Source organism: Meleagris gallopavo, chromosome 7 (assembly GCF_905368555.1).
Source record: "Meleagris gallopavo chromosome 7, MGAL_WU_HG_1.1, whole genome shotgun sequence".
NCBI lineage: Eukaryota > Metazoa > Chordata > Aves > Galliformes > Phasianidae > Meleagris > Meleagris gallopavo.
Window position 1 is genome coordinate 20,530,621 of NC_139410.1, and position 14,413 is coordinate 20,545,033.

The window sequence follows — 14,413 nt, forward strand, 5'->3', positions numbered from 1 at the left end:
ATGATATATTGTTACAAAGAACAAAAAATATTCCTAATAGAATAGAAGATTTGCTGTTGTCTTCCACAGAGCAAAATGAGATTATAGCCTGTAGCAATTTTTCTGTATTTCTGCTCTTTAATAACCATTCTTTCTGTTTCATTTATTTTTTTTAGTGATCATTATTTTACTTGGCTTACTTGGGTAACAGATAATCGAGTTGGTGTGCAATGGCTAAAGAGAATCCAGAATTTTTCAGTCTTAGCTATTTGTGACTTCAAAGAAAATTCAAATACTTGGGTCTGTCCAGAGGTAATAAAGTTGGAAATATATGTTGCTGGAATTAGCATGTGCTACTTTCTGTTGAATTGTTCTATTTTAACACCTACTCATTGTGCACAAGTTGCTCTGATTTACTCAGAAAGTATATCTAATGTTTCAGTGACTTTAGGAAAGTAGTTTTGTTTTCCAGTGTTTGATTACATTCATCTTTCAGCTAATAATGATAACTTCTTCAATACTGTAAATGCTGTTTGAAGGAAGAATGAAAAAATTCTAATGGCAACAGCACAAAAATCACCAAAATATATTTTTAATGAGGTTCAAGTAACAATCAAAGCAATACAAATAAGAAGAGTTTTGACTAGCTTTCAAAATTGTTGCTTAGTTCCTTCTTACCTCTTCATTTTCAAAAGTAGAATCATATACTTATTATAATCTTCTATATAACTTGTATGTTGTAAGCTTATGGTTTATTGACATAGCCTTTCCAAGCTGAAAATACTTATTCCTCTATAATAAAACAATAGTTGAAAATTTGAAAGGAAGCTGAGCTCCTGTTCTTTCAAAACTTTTGTTGATTCCACAGAGAAATAACTAAAGATCATTAGGACAAAATATATTTTTATGGCAGTATTTGATGTCTTTCCTAAGTCATTGCTGCTGTATACAAATACATTAACGATGAATCTGTATCTCACCTCAAAATCATTTGCATTTTAATAATTGTTAAAACATACACTAAAAAGTATAAAAAATAAAGGAATCTAGAGTTGTACCACAATTTACCAAACAACTTAAAGCAAGTAAGCAGTTTAATTTATGTCAGTAGGACTATCTATGTGTTTGAAATTTAGCATGTGCTTAATTGCTTTGCTGGAACCAGACCAGAACAATTAATATCTTGCAGGACTGTGTTCATGATCCTTGTTTAATTGCATTTCTCCATGAAACTTTATTTATGGAATCACTACTGACGTTTCTATAATTCTATATTTATACAGTGATACAATGCTTTTATCACATTAAAGTTTGCACAAATGGCCAATTGGAGGAGTGTGAACAGATGGGAGTGCTGCATTAGCTCTATTTGCTGTTAGGAAGTGTATCTCTGTGCGTTTACATCAGCAAAAGTAGTTTTCTTGTTGATTTCAGATTAAATTGAGACTAATGTACAATAAATGTACTAGGCTTTATGTACTTGAAATTAATAACAAAATGTAATCCACAGAATGTTCCTAAAGTGTTGATTCATCAAAAATATTTATGTGTTCAAGTCCTTCTCTTGTGAATATACCAGAGAAACAACTATGACTTCAGTGGAATTATTTCTGTGAGTTAAAGCTAGGCATGTAAATATGTGTTTGTAAAACTGGGATTTACTATAAATATGCCAAGTCACTAAATTCTGCAAATGCTTTAATAACAGAAAAATCCACAGAGGCCATGGAACTACTCATATGAGGGAAGTTAAATATATTCTTTACGTATTATGTAATCAGGATGTGAACATTAATTTGAAATAAGATAAATAAATCTATGGTGCAGATATAAAACAATACTTCTCTTTTTTCTTATCTTAATAAGAAAAAAGTCCATCTACTAAATGAATGGTTCGTTGGAGCCCTTGCAAAGTACTAAACAGAATTCTAAGGAGGAAGCACCTGCAACGTTCGCTTGAATAAGCCAGTTTGTATGGTGTAGAGTTGGAAGGGAAAAAGTATAATTCTGAATGTTAATAAGATTTCATTGAGAGCAACACATATAAAACATATTCTTTAGAAAGCAAAATTGCTGAACTTATTTTTTTCTATGAAGAAATATTTTATTAAATGAAAAAAAATATAAAGCAGAGCTTGCAAGGAAACAAAAGAAATGCATTTATAGAATGCAAGTGTTGAATCACTTGCTCCATCCAGCAAGGACTCTTCAATAAAAAAAAATCATAGGAAAAACATTAAGTATGTTTTTTGTATCTTTGTAACTAAAACAAATACACACACACACGCACATATATATAAGAACCTCTAAGAAGGAGGCACTGATCCATTTAAGCTCAGCATAACACTTCATAAAAATAATATTCAAGAATGTTACAGGGAGTTAAAACCAGCTTAATTTATATTCATCATCTCAAAATGTTATAATCTGGGCTGTTTTTGCGAACTGTATTATTTTTGTCAGTATTCAATTCTTGTATGTACCTTTTGTGAGATTTTAAGAAGTGATGAAAATCAGGTTTTTAAATGCCGTTTAGGCAGAGTAACAAGTGGAGAGCCTCAGATTTCTCTGTACCATACTAGTTCAAGTTATTTTATACTGTGTGGATATGAAATAGTTTCAAATACAAATACTTGTGTTACCTGACTTCAGTGGGACTGCTGATGTGGCCATAAGTCTCTGCTATTGCACTGTGGACTAAGAAAATAACTCCTTTAGGTAGTTAAAACCAGAATACTCTTGCGAGATTGCACCAAATTGTAATATCTTTTATTTTGATACAAAATCAGAATGATTTATTAGTTAAAAGAAATATCTTGGATCAATAAAGATATTAAAACAATTGAATTCATAATTTGGTCCAAAATAGTAACCTGTTTTCAGAGGATGAGAAATGTTTTTTGTTGTTTACCAGAATGCTCAGCTGGCCAAAGGAAATGGTAGTAGCCAAGATTTTCAAGTTTGCTAAGTAGAAGTGTTTTTGCACTACTGTGTGAATTTTTAAGCTTGCATACGAAAATATTTACCTCATAGTTTTAAAGTTTTTAAGGTTTAATTTAAAAGATAGGCCTTAAAACCTAGTAGTCATCTGGCATAGATCAATATGACTACTATGAAATGGAAGGAACTATATCAAGCCAACTGAAAATCTAAACTGCATTTTTATTTCTGAAATTATTTCAGCTGTTTTCAATCACAAATTCCTGTTATTTCTTGCTTTCAGTGTAAATATTGTATGAGGTTGAAACAATTGCCTTATATCTTACTTAGGTCTGATGTCAGAGTTTTAGTGGTAACTTAACGAGCATTATAATATTAACACAGTAATATAGTTTACCTCAGACATTTTTCAAGTTCCTGAATAACCATAGCAAGTATTCTAAAATTTTCTTTTAGAGGAGGTGGTAGACTTTTTAGGTGAAGCTTTTAAATCTAATTTAATTTAATCTAATCATAATCTGATTATTTTTTAGTGTACAAACTTCTTTAAGAATGTACTTTTGATTTTGTTTTTCAGAATCAACAGCACATAGAGGAGAGTCAAACAGGATGGGCAGGCGGAGTAGGTTTTCTTGTACTCTGCTTTCATTTAATGGGAACTTACAGCTTCTGCATCTTCATGGTGATGTTTTGAATGACAAAGCACTATTCGGAGTCACACAATGCTACTGCCTCAAACCTATTACACAGTAGGGTTGAGATGGTTTATGATGTTTTACGTTTTGTGAGGCACAGTAGTTGGCAGCCAGCTTTCTGAGATTAAAAATGTGTTAATTCTTATGTTACTCTCAGGCAGATAAAATTAACAGAATTCAGTACGGGGAATTACATGCTCTGCTTAAAGGTCCTGCAGTAGACTTAACTTAGAGCCACAGTTTTCAGCATGCCATCATTTAAGAGAATTTTTTTTAAAAAAAAAAGTAAAAATTACACATCTAAATGGAGTAGCCTGTTGGTCCCTTTCCTTTTTTCACCTCTTCTGTAGAGGTTGTAATGACAGGTTTTTAATACAATTAGTAATATTGTACACAAGCGTAAATTCCTGCGTTAGCCTTTATGGGATTTCCAAGATTAGAGATCTTAGAAGCTGACTTAGGAATAATTTAACTTTTGGTCACAGTTTCTACTTGATTTTTGTGTTAGTATTATTCATACCCACTTAGGAGTGTTTGGTGCGGTTTTGAAGTGTTACAAGTCATTGCCCTCATAATTTTGAAAACAAAAACAGTTGCAGTAACTGGCTGAGAGTCTTAGTAAGGAGGTGATGGGTTGAAAGGAAGTAAAATCTGAATGGTATCTGCAATAATCTGTTCTTAAACATTAGTATAATAATATTGGAAAGACTGGATACTGATTTTACTCTGTGTCGTTTTTGTTCATTGAATCAGCTAAACTCTGTGATTCATAGGATTCCAATCTGACACTGTTCACAAATATTAGTTTCATTCAGAAACTTTTTTTTTTTAATCACCTCTAAATATTCTGATGTAACTGCAGATCATTTGGAGTATACAAATAAATTATTCCATTCTACAAGTAAAGATCCTGTATTTGTGGGCAACTTTAGGTATTTGTGTTAACAATTTAAAAAAGCTGACATGACAGATTATAAATTGTAATTCACTGAATAAGAGTGCATATCATGGGTGAACATTTCTCTGAAGTTAATTGTTACATCTGAACTTCTGAAGTAGAGTCCTGTTATTTTTAGTTTTTAGACTATAACCTGTTAAACAGCTTGGACATTCTTTCATCTCATCTACCATGTTCTTTTGTTTCAGTTCTTTGTTTCTGCACCATATTTTACCTCAGATAGCAGTTCGTACTACAAAATTTTTAGTGACAAAAATGGTTATAAGCACATACATTACATCAATGGTTCTGTGGTAAGTCAATCAAAGTTTTCTACCTTAATATGCTGTGAATTTATGAAATAATTTTACTGTATTCAGTAACTTATATGTTTTGCCTCACAGGAGAATGCAATCCAAATTACAAGTGGAGAATGGGAGGCAATTTATATTTTTAGAGTAACGAATGATGCAATGTAAGTACCACACAGAAGAGTATAGGTTATGAGTATTTTGTCAGTAGAAGTAATACTTAATCATTTGATATATATCAGCCATTTGTCAACTCATCAAGTTATAATTACCTATAAATATATTGCATCCAACTGAATGCATCCACAACAAATTCAGAGGCAAAGACATTATGCAGGTTTGCAGTCTTGGATATTTTTGGTAGATTCTTTGCAAATTACCCTCAACCTTTCAGATTATTATCAGTCACCTATTTAAGAGAGTCTTATCTAGTAATACTTAATTTTAAATATTTGATTAACCTACCTACAAATAGAAATTATTTCAGTTTTATTTCATTGCATTTGAAGCGTGGTTTCTCATTCGGCTCACTATACAGTTAGATGTATCTTACACAACTGAGGTGATTGTCTTTTGAGAATTAAGACAGAACTCTTATTTATATGGTGTATTTATTACCTAATGAGAGTTTGAGCAAAGATTTACTAAGATGAAGGGTATGTAAGCTTAGCTTAATCTTCCATTGTGAGCAGCAAACTGAGAAAGTGTAAGTTAACTTCCAAAACATCTTTTTGTCTTGATGCTGGTTCACAGGTCATCAGTTTATGGATTATTTATTAACATTTAAATTAATTCACAGTTTCTATTCAAGCAATGAATTTGAAGGCTATCCAGGAAGAAGAAATATTTACAAGTAAGTGTTATCAGTGTTGAATTAATGATACTAGATGATGCGTGTGGATTTTTCAATAACAGAATTTTGTTTCAAAATGTTTAAAATGCAATTGATCAAGCTATTTTAATCAAATCATGATCTTTTTATATCTGAGAATCAAGAAACACCATCTAAAGTTTAAATATTCTGTTAGGAAAAAAATAACAAAAGGGGAAAACATTTATGTTTAAAAGGAACTGTTACTCAAGTACGCTGTTCCAGCATGTGAGGCAGACACATACAAAGTTAGTTGTAGCAAAATTAATAATTGTTGTATTTTATTTTTCTCCTAGAATTAGTATTGGAAGTAAGCCTATCAGAAAACTATGCATTTCTTGCAATTTACGGAAAGAGAGATGCCAGTATTATACAGCGAGGTTCAGCGAGCGCTCTAAGTATTATGCCTTGATCTGTTATGGTATGTATAGCATGGGAACAAACATAAAACCAATTATTCTGTCGGATGTATCAAAACCATAGTTAGTAACCATTAATGCGAACAATGACCTGAGGAATCATAGAAATTTCACTATAACCAAAAATTTTTCTACAAATTTTTCCACATTCAAAAACCTTGGATTTTTTTTCAGAAAATACAAATATTTTCACTTTTATAAATTTTTCCTCAAAAGCTTGGGATTTATAGAATTAAAAACAAGTATTTGAAAATATTCTGTGGCACAAAACAGATTTGAAGCTGACTCATCAAAGTTGTTCTTGCAGTAACAAGAGCAGGATTTTGAAAAAGATTGATTTCCTCTGTATATAATCAAAGGTAGCTCTTAGAAACCATTACAATGTGTTACTCAATTGAAATGAACAAAATCTGTCAGCTACAAAAAATGCTGGATATTTGCTACTTGACAATATTTTTTAATAAGAGAAAGTATAAAAATTCAATTCATCAAAATGTGTGATTATTGAAACCACTAATAACACAGAAGCATGAGTAATGAGTTCATCCATCCTAATCAAAGTACAGTGAAGTTACAGTCTAAAAAAAGCAGGGGAAAAACTATCCAATATTTTCCTTTTGCATTCGTCATATAATGTTTACTGTTCTTCTTCTCTGAATGATTAGCTGAACAGTTTTTGGGACCTGCGTTAAGCAGAGGACCAAATGTGGCTAATAACAATACCTTTCAATCATTCTTCCACAAAATAGTCTGTAAGGTCATCACCATATGAAAGTCAGTCACCTTCACAAATATAATGTGACTTGTTCTCAGAAGAATGATTCACAATGTTAATTCCACAGTCATCTTATGTAATCGCATCTCAGGTATTAACTAGATGTCACTTAATCTCTATGAAGGAAGAGTTTGTCAATAGAGTCGAAGTTACTTCTATTATGTTTGCGAAGCAATACAGGTGTATTTTGTATGTCTACACACATTACCTTATGTATTTTGTGCAGTAAAGACTAGAATTCTATTCAATAGATAAGATTTAGAATGGTATTGATTGTATTCAGCTCTTTAATTCCTGACAGTTACCAACATTAATGTAATCTATACTTTATCACCAAATTCTGGCTTCAAACTATAAATGACCTTCCTTTCATTATTATGACAGGTCCTGGGATTCCTATTTCTACTCTTTTTGAGAATGAGAGTGATAGAGGTACTGAAAATACTCTGCCTGTTTCTGGACAATCAATTGTATTTCTTATTGAATATCAATATTCACTATGCAGATCCTCTAATGTAGCATTTAGGATTGTGACCAAAAAGCCTCTCATATTGTATATGTATAAGTGTTATAAAAATATCTACTGACTTTCTAATTTTATTAATTAGCAAATTCCTAACATTCATGAATACAGTGATGTATTTATTTTCATTTCTGACCCTAAGAAATTTATGACATTCTTTTATCTGTTCATATGTTATAGATGAAATCAATATAGGCATCTCTTTGTCTACCAAATTTTAAGTCAAACTTTGTAGAATACTTTGTTCTGACTTCAGAACTATCTCTTTTCGTAGCTCAGGATTTTCTGATTTTTTTTTCATGAAGCAGTCCTACCAGAAGCCTATGCAATAGGCTTCAGTGTAGTACTTAGAGTTCATACTTTGGGGTACTGTACTGTGCTAATTAGAATTTGGGTGGTCTTCCGTCATCAGTAGACACCAGGGAAGAGTGAAAGTTTTTTTCAGAAGAATTGTGAAAAATATCCATTCAAATAATTGTTTCAGAGGAGATGTAATTGTCTGTACAGAACTGAAACTCCAGCAAGAAACATTCTGCCCTCCCCAACTACTAGTTCCCTCCCTTCCCTTCTGCTCCACTCTCCGCCCTTCCCCAATCTTGTTTATCAAGAGCCCGTAGTATCTATCTTCCTTATGAAAATAGGAATTGCATGAAATGCAGCGAAGTTCCTAAACGTAGTTATGCATTTCTCAACCTCTCTGCAGGAGAGAACAGTTTCATTTAAAGCATGTTTACCACTGGTTCCTCACTCTTAGGCTCTTCTTTGAGCTTTTGTGTCCTTTTGTGTATTAATCTTGCTTAAGTCCTCTGCTTTCATAGTCTCTTTTGTGGCGCAAAACTAATTGTCATGGATTGGATTGCAAGCTGTGAAAGAATTGTTGTGGATCACTTTGATTTCGGTTGGCAGCATTTTGAAAATATATCACTCATGAATTTTAGCAGAAACATACTGTTAAATTGACATGGGCTAATATGGAAGCTCTCTTCAGCATGATTACAATTAATTTGTGGTAAAGGGCAAGTTTAAGATTAGAAAGGAAGGATGGAATGAGGATCAGCTGAGTTTGCATGCGTATCCAAAACTAGGATGATATTTCAGCCATAAAAATTCACTTGAGTCTGCAAAAACTGTCAGAGTACTTTGAAAGAAAACATTCTAGTGTTATATTTCTGCTATTTTCTGAGCATAGCCTAGCTCAAAACATGCTGAGAGTAGTAGTACTTTTATTTTTTCAGCATTTCCAGAAACCGGAAGTGCTTTCCACTAAAAAAAAAAGGCAAACATCTAAAAAAAAAAAACTCGCACGGGAAAGATCTCCTGAAGTCTAAAAGAATATTCTTTTTCATTTTGAAAGTAAAGATGAAAGTCACAGATTTCTATTACTTACAATATTAATTCACCAGTACTCTTGGAAAAAAGCATAAGGAAACTAATAATATCCAGTGAATTCATAGCATATACCTCTGTACTAGAAACTAGCTAAATTATTAATAGTGATTTTAAAGTGATAAAATAGTAAATTGTGCCTCAAACAAAGTAAAAAAATAAAATACTAGGGAGAGAGAAAACAAAACAAAACAAAAAAGCAAGCAATAAAGCTTGCTAAGTGTGCAGCAATCTATTAATAAGGACAACTATACAGTGTGCCTAGTGTCTTTGTGGGGATATACAATAAGGTAGTTAAGTATAGGTTTGGTTCAGCCCCATAAGAAACCAAATATTCTGTTAGCCCAGAATCAAGATATTCACAAATATACATGGGCTTAACCATACTGCCCAAGAGTCTCAGACTCTGAACTGACAATATTGTGATAAGCAGGAAAGGAGGTGCTGCAGCAGAAAAGCTTTCTCCTAACATCCAGAACTCTATTATTCACAGCTAGTGTGTGAAATTATTTGCATTGCAAAATATGCATCCTATAAAAAATTAGGGAATATTTGTGCACTGCAACCCCAGTGCCTTGCTTTTATTTAGCTATTCAATCAAACCCAAATTGAACTAAGCAGATTTCATTATTCTACTTGTAAACTGTCACAGATTTTCTTATTGTTCAAATAATACAAAATGTATCTTATTTAACAAAGAGAAATTAACAAATAAGCTAATTAATAATTTGGACATTTATTTTCCTTAGAGCTCAGAATATTAGAAGACAATCAGGAATTGCAGTCTGCTTTGCAAGAGATCATACTGCCAAAAGAAGAAATTAATAAACTTGAAGTGGATGGTATAAGTAAGAATTATAAATTTTTGTTATATTTTTTATTCCTAACTTTTTTATTTTGCCTTCATTTTGTTATAGTAAGTATAATCTTTTTGTAGATCAAACTTGTTAGCATGTTAGATTGGAAATCAGACCGTCATTTGGCCTTTTGTGACAGTGACCTGTCTGTTCCTCAGTGTATCCATAAATAAAATGAAATCTAAAACACATTTCTTCTTCATGATACAATTAAAAAAGTAATTAACAATATTGCTGTAGTGTTTAAATATCACATAAAAACATTATAGTATGGTGGTAATAAAAAATGAAACATAAACTGCCGTTCATATGTTATATTGACTTGCATACACTGTTGTTTTCCTCAGTAAATTTACAAATAATATTCCACAGCAGTGAATCATTGTAATGTTTCCAAAACTCATTTTTCAAAATTTTAATAACACATGTACTCCTGGTTGTGTATTTTTAGACACCAGGAAAACTAGAAACCTATTTTTAGGTGAAGTCATAACTTTATACATAACATAATTTAAATAATAAAAATGGGCACTTGTTTTTTTTTTTCAAAATTATTTCTAAACAGTTCAATATAAATAATTACTTGTATGAATTTTGTGGTTTACCGTTAATGCACTCTGTAGTTTGTGCTGATTCATTTTCTATTACTATTTCATTACTATTTCATCAAACTGGATTGTGCTTGGAGAAATCATTGTAACCATTAGTGATATAACTTTGATATGTCTCTTCTAGCTTTGTGGTACAAAATGCTTATACCCCCTCAATTTGATAGATCCAAGAAGTACCCACTGCTTATTCAAGTGTATGTAACAATTTATTTATTTCAATTTTACTGTTTTGTTATAAAAATACTCATTATAATTTAGGGAATTCTAAGATGGTTGCAGTATTTTGTAATGCAAAAGAAAAACTATTTTGTTTTTATTTTGTTTGTTTGTTTAATATATTTCTGGAGTAGAAATTTAGCCTAAGGGAAATAAATGAGGTTTCCAATATTTATCTTATCATAGCAAGGGTTAGTTCCTGAGTGAAAGAAAAAGAATAAAGGCATATCGTTTATTGCTTGGATTTCCTAGTTCAGTTGCCGCTTCTATTTATCCTGAAGCAATTTGAATGTATTGATTTCAGATTTGTTGATATGGAAAATATAAGAGCTTTTCTTACAAGCGGGGAAAAAAAAGAAACCCTAATCCCTCGATGATCCAAAGGTCCAACAAAGCTAAATATGTTTGGCTGAAATTTAGAGCAGAAGATGAAGTCAATTATGTCCTAGAGGTCACATGATAATTTGTATTAGGTCATTGTCATAAATAGTGTCTGTATACTGCTCAGCTATGTGGGGTGTGTTCAGCCAATAGTTCCTACAGTACATGATATTCTCTTCTGAAACAGAGGTCTTCTAGTAATGACCAAAAAAGGTTAAGACTTCTGTTGTTGTTTTCTTTGTTAATGCGTAATACATGTGAAGATCAAATTGGTGATAGGTGGACAGTTGGACTGGATGATCTTGTAGGTGTTTTCCAACCTTGGTGATTCTATGAAATCATGGGAAGGGGGAGGGAGGGTAAGAATCAAAACCTGCTGTCACTCCTAATTTCTATACCCAATGAATTTGGAAGTAATTAAAAATTGAAACATAGCTCTTCCAAAGATTCCCCTTAGGGTGGATACCTGATGTCATGCCCCTTTGTCTCAGCTAAAACAATGGAACTTGCCTTAGGCATAAGATGTTAAGGATTTAAATGAATTTTAGAAAGTAAAACTTCATGAATATATGAAAATGGTAGTAGTACTGTTTCTGCCTACTGAACTCTCTAAACCACAGTCATTTAGCAAAATAGTTGTAGAGAAAATATAAGTTATACTTATCTATAGTCCAGTATTTGGTATTCATTTATATATCTGAGTTGAAAATGTCTTAACTTCTAGGTATGGAGGACCATGCAGTCAGAATGTAAAACACACCTTTAGCATTAGCTGGATAACCTATCTTGCAAGCAAAGAGGGAATTATTGTTGCTCTAGTAGATGGCAGAGGAACAGCTTATCAAGGTGACAAGATTTTGCATGCAGTTTATCGAAAACTAGGAGTCTATGAAGTTGAGGACCAAATCTCAGCAGTGAAGTAAGTAGACTATCTCCCGATAAAATTGTTGTACTTACTCAACTACAAGAAGTGTGGAAAAAAAGATAGATTAAATTTACTCCTGCACCTTTCTTCTGGAGAGCTGAAGTCTCCAGGAAATAAGGTGTAAAACTTGTAGAAATAAAATACTAGTGAGGTATTTGGTGTCAGTTTGGCTTTGTGTGGTGTACTACATCCACTACTAAATACATATTTGGTTCTTGGCACTTTCATTTTGTAAGGGCATCATCAGAGGCCTAAGGAAGTTTGAGCATCAGTGGTGAGAGGTAAGCTATAATGTATTTTCCACTATTCTGAAGTCTTCCCTGTAGGGGAAATTACCTCAACCACCATAGAAATTAGCTAAAGATCCCGTGATCTTAGCCAGTGATGGACCATAGTTTTTAGCTAAAAGTCAAACATAATAAAACTGAATCCTGTCTCTGGCTTTTCCATAAACTTATTTTCCAAGCCATCTTAAAATTCTTATAAAAATCAGAAAGTATCTGAGATCCTCCAGTAGCTGTTCTGCACAATTTACACCCTGCACAGAAACACTTAAGAGGTTCCTAAGGGAAAGCAAGTCCTTAAGCAGAGATTTTGGAGGGGAGAAAAAGCTGAGATTTTGTAAAGCAAGTCTGTCTGTTAACTTTACTGATGCAGTAGCAGTGTTAAAATGAACATTTTAAGTAAGAGTAAGAGTAAGAATTTTAGTACGAAAATAAGAAATTTATTCTTTGTTTTGATCTTGAATTTGTCATTTCAGAGCATGGATAAAATTCCAAGTATTTAATAATATTTCCCTAGTCAGTGGGCCTAGTAGTAACTAGTAGTAACTAGTTAGAAATTGGATATAGAAGTTCAGGGTCCTACTGCCTTTTCTACTTGCTTAACAACACTGCCAGCATTCATAAGTGTATGTGAGGAGGATGTCGGTTCCTGCTTTGTGATAATTAATTTTCCACCTCAATGATATAAACTCATCATTAGTGTTTTCAGTGATAAGTGAAACAGAATATCTGTTTATCATGCTAAATTTTTCAATGTAATGCATAATTTTATTGTATATCTTGAATCTTTTAGCAGCAACAACATGTTTAAGAGAGAGAAATTAGTCCAAATTGTCTCTTGGACATAAAATGCCAGAGACAGAGGGAATCTGATTCTGCAGTTGCAGAATTTGCTGAGACAAGCTGTGAAAAAATGACCTCAGACTTCACACTTCCCAATTTTCTGTCAGCACCTAGGCTAAATTTTTAGTCAGTTAAATGCATTGCATTCCATCTTCCTGATCTAACACATGGTTTAAGATGGAAGATTTTTAGAGAAAATCAATCATATAGTCTAGTGGGAGGATCTTGTAGGGGCTTTTACTATAGGAGGAATCCCATGGATTAAGACAGCAATATAACAAAGCTGAATCACTTTTTGGCTCATCTAATTTGGTTCCACCCAGACCGCATTGGATAATTTAGGTATTGCCTGTCATTTGTGCTAGCCCTAGTAAAATAAGGCTAACAGCTGCTGATGTATCTCCTGGGATGTATCTGAACCCAGTTGTATCTCTTTCTGTCTTGACCCAATGTTTTCCTTAATGTATGAAGCTTAATTTGGAGAGTCAGGACATTATATCCAGGTAGATATTAGGTATTAAAAACTTTTTTTTTTTTTTTTTTTACAAGATGGTAGTTGTGTAGAGTCCTCATTTTATCCTCTAGAGCAAAAAATACTATGCAAATAAACTATTCATTTTGGCTATTTTTATTCATTGAAGAAAAAAATCTTCCTTTCTTCTGAAATGTCTGTTAGTCAAATGCTTTGTAGAAATCAGATACGCTATGTCGATTGTCAATTTGCTGAAATTGGCATGATGTTTGAAAAAAGTGAGAAAAATATTCTTTGCTAATTGAGTATAGTATTAACATTCTTGTTTTGCAATAATACATTTATTTCTCTTTTTTATCCACAGGAAATTTATAGAAATGGGTTTTATTGATGAGAAACGGATAGCAATATGGGGCTGGGTAAGTGGTTTCTTTTTATTTTTATTTATCTGGAAATAATCCTGTAATGTAATTGCATATGATTCTTCCTTATTCCTCTGTAGAAAAGAGTTGGCTTAAGATAACTACAGGGGCAGCATATATGCCACACAGCCCCCTTATAGAAATTTTTAAGTCTTTTAGGCTCAATTGTTCATCATTAATGTCTAGCTAAAGAATGCACAAACATTACTGGAACCCTGCTTCCTAGCCTGCTTAGTATCTGCAGCGTAACAGAGAATTGCAGGAGAGCAAGCTGATAAACAGTGCCTAAGGGTTTGTGGATTAGGGATAGTGCTGTAAGGAATACCAAAAGGGATTGGAGGCCAGACACATTATCCACCTCTTCTCACTGTCCAGGTAAATCAATATCGATTAACCAGCAGTAACAGGCATGTTTACAAAATAAACTGTTATGATAGCCACTCACTAACACTTTCCAATACTTTTCTCTTTATACATGTTCATTATTTTCTGATTATCATTTAGAAAGACCTTGTATTTTATTTTTTTACTGTTTGTTTTTTCCAGATTTATATCAGATCCATTCA

General features: G+C 32.5%; 1 protein-coding gene across 2 annotated transcripts in view; it reads left to right on the top strand.

Moving 5' to 3' along the window:
- Positions 1–14,413, top strand: part of FAP (fibroblast activation protein alpha) — a 40,106-nt gene that overhangs the window by 16,810 nt on the left and 8,883 nt on the right. The window contains exons 11-21 of one of the 2 annotated variants that reach the window (XM_085228717.1): positions 156–291; positions 3,497–3,541; positions 4,761–4,865; positions 4,956–5,026; positions 5,662–5,715; positions 6,030–6,154; positions 7,312–7,359; positions 9,586–9,684; positions 10,429–10,498; positions 11,626–11,820; positions 13,790–13,844. In XM_085228717.1, coding sequence (XP_085084843.1) covers positions 156–291; positions 3,497–3,541; positions 4,761–4,865; positions 4,956–5,026; positions 5,662–5,715; positions 6,030–6,154; positions 7,312–7,359; positions 9,586–9,684; positions 10,429–10,498; positions 11,626–11,820; positions 13,790–13,844 — 1,003 coding nt within the window. The remainder of the gene's footprint in view (positions 1–155; positions 292–3,496; positions 3,542–4,760; positions 4,866–4,955; positions 5,027–5,661; positions 5,716–6,029; positions 6,155–7,311; positions 7,360–9,585; positions 9,685–10,428; positions 10,499–11,625; positions 11,821–13,789; positions 13,845–14,413) is intronic. The other variant, XM_085228718.1, reaches the window with a different exon arrangement.